Source organism: Sipha flava, unplaced genomic scaffold, assembly GCF_003268045.1.
Source record: "Sipha flava isolate LNK unplaced genomic scaffold, YSA_version1 347_pilon_pilon, whole genome shotgun sequence".
In the NCBI taxonomy this organism is placed as follows: Eukaryota; Metazoa; Arthropoda; class Insecta; order Hemiptera; family Aphididae; genus Sipha; species Sipha flava.
The window spans coordinates 104,292-113,465 of record NW_020273042.1 but is presented as its reverse complement, the minus strand read 5'-3'; the positions used below and the strand labels follow the sequence as shown (position 1 = coordinate 113,465).

At 26.5% G+C, this 9,174-nt stretch overlaps 1 protein-coding gene across 1 annotated transcript; it reads left to right on the top strand.

The window, feature by feature from the left end:
- The first annotated feature begins 131 nt into the window (after positions 1-131).
- LOC112687355 (ABC transporter G family member 23-like) lies at positions 132-9,174 on the top strand. Its single transcript, XM_025560000.1, has 15 exons — positions 132-298; positions 438-570; positions 658-812; positions 920-1,027; positions 1,099-1,192; positions 2,599-2,724; positions 2,793-2,926; positions 2,999-3,215; positions 3,275-3,452; positions 3,846-3,952; positions 5,245-5,315; positions 8,236-8,324; positions 8,396-8,578; positions 8,764-8,850; positions 8,942-9,174. The coding sequence occupies exons 1-15, from the start codon at positions 165-167 to the stop codon at positions 9,172-9,174; spliced, it is 2,049 nt and encodes a 682-aa protein (XP_025415785.1). The 5' UTR covers positions 132-164.

Sequence of the window (9,174 nt, the reverse complement as noted above, 5' to 3'; positions counted from 1 at the left end):
TTGCAAAGTCATAATTTATTCAAATTATATAAACATTTAGTAATTGGTCATAAATATCGTATTCTACGCGTATGGCAATCGATTAGAAAATACTATGTCATATAAATGATTGTTAGGCAAAGATAATTTTCTGTCAAAAGTAATACGACTTTTGACTGTTGAAGATGGCGGCTGTGAAAACCGAAGAGGTCTGGACAGGATTGAAATCAGCTGTATGTATTTTAAAAGCATTCAAAACGTTTTCTGTTGACACTCGTGTTATTAATGGCTTAAGCATGAATGTACCTTTAGGATCCATGTGAGTATTATTACGCTAATTAAAATTATTTTAGAAATTAACATTGCACGTAAATAGTTTTATACATATTACAAAACAAAATGTATTCAATATTATGCAACAATGTTTACAATGATCTATAGAACGAAATGTATTTCAGATATGGTCTGTTGGGACCGAGCGGATGTGGCAAAACTACATTGATAAACACTATTCTTGGAAAGTTATCATTGGATTCGGGATCTATTAAAATGAACACAAATCACGCCTCTGATATCGGATACATGCCACAAGTAAGAATTGTTGTGTATACTGTACCGTACAGTACATAGGCTTTGCGTGTACTAATCTAATTTCAATTATTAATCGCACTCCCGTAGGATTTGTGCTTAGATACAATGCTTACCATATACGAGACATTCGAATACTACGGTTCGCTGTACAAGATGAATGAAAGCGAAATTACTAGCAAAAGCAATGAACTTATTGCTTGGCTCAGATTACCGTCGGGTAACACATTACTAAAAGATTTAAGGTTAATATGATGTATACATATGTTATGAAATTAGAAAGCTAAAATAATTTTCCAGCCGATTAAATATTGCATATATATAACACGATTATTTGTTGATGTTCATACAGTGGAGGTCAGTGTAGACGGGTTTCGTTGGCCGTCGCGTTAATTCACGATCCAAAAATTATTATTCTAGACGAGCCCACAGTAGGAATCGACCCTGTTTTGAGATACGAGTAAGCTATTTTTACTGCAAAATTAATGGAATTATGTTTTTGTTTTGATAACCGTGATTTGTTGAAATTAGAATTTGGCAAAAGTTGTTAAAAATCGTAAAGGAACAATGCAAAACTATTATAATTACCACGCATTATATAGAAGAAGCACATCAGGCGCATACCGTAAGGAAAACGTAAATGTTAAATATTTTACCGAAAAACAATGAAAAATTGTCTTATATAGTTAAATATAATGCACATAAAACTAAAAATCTTTGTAATTTTTAATAACACGAAAATATCAATTGTATTCTTAATAACAATAATTTTATATTGTTACACATGGTTATCCAAAACAACGGAAACGTTATGGCGGAAATAATAAATAATAATTAGTTAGGTACTGAAAATGCATAAGTATTGATTATGAGATAGATGACCATGAGTATAGCAAATACAATTATTCATGATTAAAGGTTTGCGTGTGGTTTTGTAGTTATAACTGATTAGTTTGGTACGCATTTAATTAATCAGACGTCGTTTTAAAATGAATGATAACGAAGACCGAGGGAATGATAGATTACGAATATGAGTACCTATTTTATTTACTGAAACTATAATCTTAAATTGTATAGGATTTTTTTGTAGTTTAAAAACCTTTTAACATTTGTTCTTGAATGTATTCATTAGTAACGCATTTTAAATGTATAAAAATTGATTGGTGGAGTATCTCAATAAAATTTAATTGTTTCAATACAGTTATATAAACGTTGTTACGGTTTATGTTCCTTGAAACATTTTTATAAACAATTGCGAGGTCTTCATCGATTTCAAAGTGAAAAAAATGTATTTTAGGAATTAAAAACTTTGGGTTTATCTTAAGATTTATTGAACTCAAACGGAAAAATACTGATAAACGAGAATATAATTGTGCTGAGAATAATAGGTAATGGAAAGAGGTATAAGTTTTTTTTTATGTTCATAACAAATAAAATATATTGAAATAATTTGCTATTTATGTTAGTCGTGAAAAACTCATGTTTCAATACATAAATGTATATTAAAGGATTCTATTTTTACTAACTACTATTGGATATCTTTGCGTAGTTATCAGTCATAACATTCTTTGTTGTGGTTTTCCAAAAGAATAGTTGATTATTCCATCAACGGGTACGACACCTATCAGTAGTTGTTACAGCGACATATATATATATGGATATACTTTTATGGATTTATAATTGTTATTAGTATATTATGTTGTTTCATTGCCATATTAAACTGATTATATTTTCCATTGTACACTACACATTTGCACTATATTTCATTAAACAATATTGCATTACACAAATGATACTACATTTAATAGATTAATTTTAATTTTAATGTAATTTACGATGCATTTATAACGTTTAATCATGTTTTTCGTCTTGTAATACATTGCGATGCAGACGTATACATTTTAGTTTTAATGTAAAAGAGGATATACAAAGATATGGCTTCGAAAAAAACCAACAAGAATAGTAAAATATAAGGCGAACCCAATTATTTATACTTGCCAATTAATTATATTTTGCCATTTTAACTTGTAGATAGGCTTGATGAGAAATGGAGTTTTAATAGAAGAAGCGTCACCCGAAGAATTATTGATCAAACAAAATACAAACTCTTTAGAAGAAGCATTTTTATCATTAAGTTCAATTCAGCAGTTTAATAAAGTGAATATCGTATACTATCATTTTTTTTCATTTTTTTTTTCACTAACTAAATTATTGTTTTAATTTAGTTACAAAAAGTGACCAAAACAATTCGAAATAGTGAAGTTTCATCACATGTGTTGTACTCGGACAATGCATTATCTTTTATTAGAATTCGTGCTTTCATCAAGAAAAATGTAGCCATTTGCACTCGTGATTTCACGTAATTTTAATATTATAGTAAACGGTTGTACTACACTAACCGTCAAAATTAAATCAAATTTTTTCGAAATAGGTTTATATTTTTCATGATCTTATTCCCAATGTTGGCAGCTATCATTTTTAATTTAGCTATAGGAGGTAATATTAAAAACGTTGACATAGCTATTCAAAATAAAGAAATTACCGACTGTCGAAACGTCGTAAACAATAACTGCATTTATGATGATAATAAAAATTTTACTTTAAGCTGTGAAGTCTTGGATGGTCTACGAGCTCTAAAATATAATTTGGTAAAATGTTCATTGTCCAATAGTTTTAATACATGGTACTAAAAAGTTGTACTATTTAGATCGAGGTCGATAGCCAGGAAGCAGGCGATAATCTAGTGAAACTAGCTAGTTCGATAGCATTTATTCAGTTCCCTCAAGATTTCAGTAAAGAACTACAACAACGTGTTCTAGGTTCGTGGGATTTAAGCGGTGAAACTTCAACAAAATCATTAGCCTATGCAAATATCGACAATGGAAGTGAGTACATTCCGTTAAAATATCTATAGCGAATACGAATCCAGTTATTTATTATAATGGTTGATCATTTTACTATCACAGATGTATTGTTGGTGAGTTTTTTTTTACTACAAGTCTAATAATGTATCTTACAATAATTTCCAGGAAGTTGGGTTGTAAAATAAGTCCTGAAAATAAAAATGTAGAGTTTGCTTTGGGCGCTTGTATTAAATTGTATTCAATGTATTACGGTCGAGATAAATATTGTTGTGTTTTTAAATTGTCCGTAGATTTTTTTGATACCGAATATCAAATAGTCTCACTTATAAACCTAACGTTTAATTAATTTTCTAGTTAAATTTCCTAAATCTTAATGTGATTGGTTTAAAATTTTTACTGATTTTTTTCTTCTAGATTTTTTGATTAAAAGTCAAATCTTTCGGAATTTATTTGATGTAATGGAAAAAGTAATTGTTAATACTACCCGCAATTGTAATGGAAAGTTCGTTGGGAAATCGTTTGTAAGTATATAGGTTAAATACCGACAAATATTAAGCATTAAAATTATTTAATATAATTTTTCATTATATTATACGTTTTATAGTTATTATCTTTATTATTATTGTCCGTTGTTGGATTTATTTAATATAAATAATGACCCTTATCTCATAAACAAATTTCGATTACTTTTTGAAAAATAACCTAAATAATGAATAATAAATTAAATAAAATTATAGACTTTAACGAAATAAACGTTTAATTGAAAATAAATTTTAAAAAAAAGTTAAAAAATTTATTTTGTTGAAATATTATTATTATTTTAAATAAAGTGGGATCTAAAATACATAATTTATTGTTTTTTATAGAATGTTTATTCTTCAATTTTGTGTAATTAATTATCTAAGTACAAAATTTACTCTGCTATCAGTATGAGCTATATTATATGCGACTCTAAAGCGAGTTCCTCACCAAAACTTTGGCGATTTACCACTATTTAACATGTTTGCTTGTTATAAGTCATTATTTTACTTTTTTTTTTTTATTTATTTATAAAGTTTTCCTGACAAATATCATTATTTTATTGCTACATTTAAAAGTTTATGACTATTGATATAATTATGCATCAATTTGATCAGTATTTGTAACTCGTGCATATATTATATTATTATTATATATTTTAAATAATAATATAAAAAAATATAAAATACAAATTATTAAATGGTTAATACTCATAAATTAATATATAAATAAATAAACAAATAGTTTTTATATAGAAATATATAAATAATTAAATGCTCAGCTTAGAGTATTATTATATAATAATACTCCGGGCTAAGCATTTATTTATTTATTTAAATATTACAATTTTTAATTAAATTTTAGGGGAACTAATAGATTCGTGTAAATAAGGGGTTGTGATGGAATAAAAAGTGTTTTTTTTTTTTTTATATAGCTATAGGTTGTTTATATAGCAATGAATAGATTATATGAGCAATGGTTTTTACTATTTAATTAACCGAAAAAGGTTATTATTTGATACATTAAAACATGATTATTTTAAAAATATTTCTCCATAAAAACTTAACGGGATTGTATCAATAAAAAGTGTTTTGAAAACAAACAATTTTATCGTTTCTTATAAGAAATTTTAAAAATGTATTTAATATACGAAATTAATATGTATCAATACATAGCTTATTATTATTATTATTATATTAATGTGACTTAAAATAATCAATATTTAACAATCATCAGATTCTAAAAATTTATATTGTTAAAAATAATCATATAGCATTTTTATATTTAATTACAGAAAATTGATTACTTAGTGGGAGACAAAGTCAAACAATTCATTAATAGTATAGCCACTATGTTTGTTTCGATGTAAGTATAATAATATTTTAATGGAGTGAAAATTTCGATTTTTTTTCAGTAATTATTTTGTACTTATGTGTCATAATTATTTAATCTTAGACGTACGTAATATAATTAACTATATTATAGGTAAGTAACGTATTATCATAAATAATAAAGTAATGAAATAAACAACAATTTAATTAATTGTTAATACTCGTAAATGAATAAATAAATAAATAAATGCTTAGAGTATTATTATATTTGTAATGTACGATCGGGTTCGAATTAAAAATGCATCATCAAGTATATATATATATATATTGGGCAAAGTAGGAAATCTGGGTATTGTGATACAATTCCCGGGCTCTGTACATTATGTCCGAATATTTTGGACATTTTAAGAATTACCGTCGGAATTATAATACATTAACCGAACATTAAATAATCTGGTCGACTTTGTAATTCAAAGTGCCATAATAGTGGTGTATGTAATAATAAATAAAAAATATTTTAATTCTATTTATCTAATATGACTTTTTAGCAATGATTAATTTTAAAATAGCAATATTAAATAATTTTTGTAAATTATTAAGTATTAATTTTATTTATTTTATTCATCTCAAACTATCTTTAGATAATAATATTTATTCTTCAATAGAATACCTATTATATATATTAATGGTACCTAATTAGATAAATTATTTAAATACTATTATTCAAGGTATCTTTTTCAAGTTATTTTTATTATAAGTCTAATAAAATACCTAATATGATTTTATTTAATTTTTATATTTTCAATATTTAAACTGCACTACCCAAATCTAAGTAGGTTAGTAGTATTGTATACAATGTCTGGACAATTTTTGGGCAAAAATTATTCATACTTTGCATTCAAATGCGTTGTGCATAGTGACCGGACACTTGTGTACTTATTCGATTTACTATTTTGTCCTTAACATGCATAAAGTCAATAAAATCGCGATTTATAATATTATAATGTATTGTTTTTATATATTGCTTCCGTAAGTGTAAACAATATTTAAAAAGTCTATGACTACGATATTATTTGGATAATCTTATTAATTTAATATTTTGGGGTGCAGTTTTCCTTAAATGTAACCATACAAATAAGCTCTCCGGACAATCGAAAGGTTTAATTTTCCATTTTATCTTTTTAACAATGGATTTTTAATAGATAATTTGGGTTTTTGTGTGCATTACATTCACTTTTTTTTCTGAGAAGAAATAAATAATTAAAAGTGCGTGTGAAAGTAACGTGTGAAAAGTTATAGAACATGCGAATTATATATTTTCTGTGTTTCATCCAATTATACAACAACAGAGGATTACTTTTTTTAGCAATCTAATATATTGCCATTTTTTTATAAGTTCTAACAATAAATTTAAAGTCTGAAAGTGAATTTCATTTCGGGTCCAATTTCACATATAAATAAATTTCAAAACTTTTATTGCATTACTATATTAATTGATCCATTGTAATTAAAGCAAAAATTAAAATTAAAAATAATAATACTAAAAAAACAACGCTTTATATTTTCTTAATCTCATTTTATTATTAAAATTTTTTCGACGAGGTATCTTTATAATTAATATATCGTACTAGAGATCTCTCTGTGATTATTATGTTAGAAACATTACTAAATTTGCATAATTATATTTTTGATACGTGTCTATAACACGTATATATACAATATATACTAGGTATTCATTAAGCAATAAGTATAATTACAAAATTAAGGCACTCATTATTTTTATTGATTGTACTCAAGGTTGGCGCTACAAAATATTCGCACCTTGGGCGAAACCATGTCTTTGCGCCCTAACTTTCCTAATGACCAATTACAATTGTTTTTTAGATTTATAAAAAACTTAATTCTAAAATGGGTCCTGTACTGGCTTTCAATCACGACAATATATAATCCAACATTAGTAAAACAACGCAAATACGTAGTTTTTACGTTTCGCTTTATTTAACGGCCATAATATGTCGAGATGTCGATGAAATCAATAATAAATAAACTTTAACGAAACGTTTAAATCCAAATCGTGGAAACGTAGTAGATGTAGAGTAAAACCAATTAATACTAGTAAACATACGTCATGCACTGTACACAACTGTCTAGTGTTAACTCGTAAACAACCAAATAAGGTATTATATTACAGACATTTTCGGTAATAATAACCGCAACGAATCTTGTCGTTACAGCTATTATTATCTGGTGTTACTATGGGGCTGCAGCTGTACAATTTCTTAGGAGTCGTATATTGGAAATTTTATACGTTACTTATTTAATGGCGTGTATGTGTGTGAAAAGTAAATGAACGCTAGTGTGTGTGAGTCGTGAACTTTAAAATATAAATTATTGTAAAATCTTTACATTAGTAATGATAATTTCTTTCGGAAATTCCTTCGATCAGATTTAGTAAAGTTGTTGAAAATTTTCAATTTATTTTTAAAATTAAAATCCGTCAAATCCATGTTCCACAGTGTCTAGCTTATGGTTTGTTTTGTATGATTATTTTTATCATCTGCAGTCTCCCTCAGTAAAATGATTGTATCTAAATAAATAACGATTACGAACAACGGCTGACAAATGATTTATAAACTAAATTATTGTATACCATAATAAACTACAGAATGGATAGAATTAAATTCCTATATTTATTTCAGTTTTAATATATCATTGAGATGCCCTCACTTCAACAGGCACCTTGGACGTATGCCCAGATCATCCATCCCTAAATCTGGTTTTACATTGTACTTGTACTCATCTATAAATTTGAAAATAAATTCACATAATTTCTTATTAATATTTATTGGTTAAAATTTACCATCACATTTTACAAATAAAATAACCGAAGTAAACATTATACTCATCACTGATCCAATTTTAACCAATATATATTACCTAAATATTATTTTTAGGATAGGATTTTATTTCTCAAGTGTGATATCAACAGGATTCATGTTGACAGAGAAAATGGAAGGTTTCCTCGACCGTTCTATGACAGCTGGTAAATAGTGATATACTTGTTATACCTAGAAAATAATTTTGTTATTAACACAATTTTATATTCATTGGTAGGCATTACCATAAAAGAAGTAGTAATCTCTATAACATGCATTCAAACTGTAATACACTTAATCCAGACAGTATCTGTTATGTTTGTAACGTATTTCATTTTCAAAAATCCAATCGAGATCACTAACGGACTATTCGCATTCATATTTATAATTATTTTGACTGGATGGCTAGGCTTACTTTATGGTAAGTATTTCTTATCCGAATTACGAGTACTATTTAATTTTTTTATAAAAAGGGAATAAAATATTATCATTTATGATTTTTGAAATATAATTTGATTATTTTATAAAAATCCTATTGGAAATTAAAATCTAACTATACATACGTGTATTTTCCAAATATAATTAATCATTGCTATTTTATTTTAGGTTTGTTAGTTGTTGGAATATCGAAATCAAGTAGTGAAGCCATGAATATGATTATTGGTTGGAACATGATGCAAGTTTATTTATCGGGTACATTATTTTTCATAAATAGTTTATACCACGTTAATTAGATTTACTAGGTTTTTTTTTTATGTACTGATTTTATGATATTGTATTTAAGGTATAATGTGGCCCATCGAGGCTCAAGTTCCGTACATGAAAATCGTTTCCGAAAAATTACCATTGTGCTACATCAGTCGATTATTGAATAACATCGCTTTGAGGGGATGGACTCTTGGACATCCAGCTGTTATAGTTGGAGTGGCAGTTATTATTGGTTACGTTTTATTACACGTAATTATACTGTTGTATCTAAACCGAGTAAAGAAAAATGCGTGGTTGATAAGCAAATAA

What these genes read in the sequence shown, in the direction of transcription:
- LOC112687355 (XM_025560000.1), top strand. Translation starts at nt 165, where the DNA reads ATGGCGGCTGTGAAAACCGAAGAGGTCTGGACAGGATTGAAATCAGCT. An exon ending in AATGTACCTTTAGGATCCAT is followed by an intron (nt 299 to 437) that starts GTGAGTATTATT and finishes AATGTATTTCAG; the next exon opens with ATATGGTCTGTTGGGACCGA. An exon ending in ATTTGCACTCGTGATTTCAC is followed by an intron (nt 2,927 to 2,998) that starts GTAATTTTAATA and finishes TTTTCGAAATAG; the next exon opens with GTTTATATTTTTCATGATCT.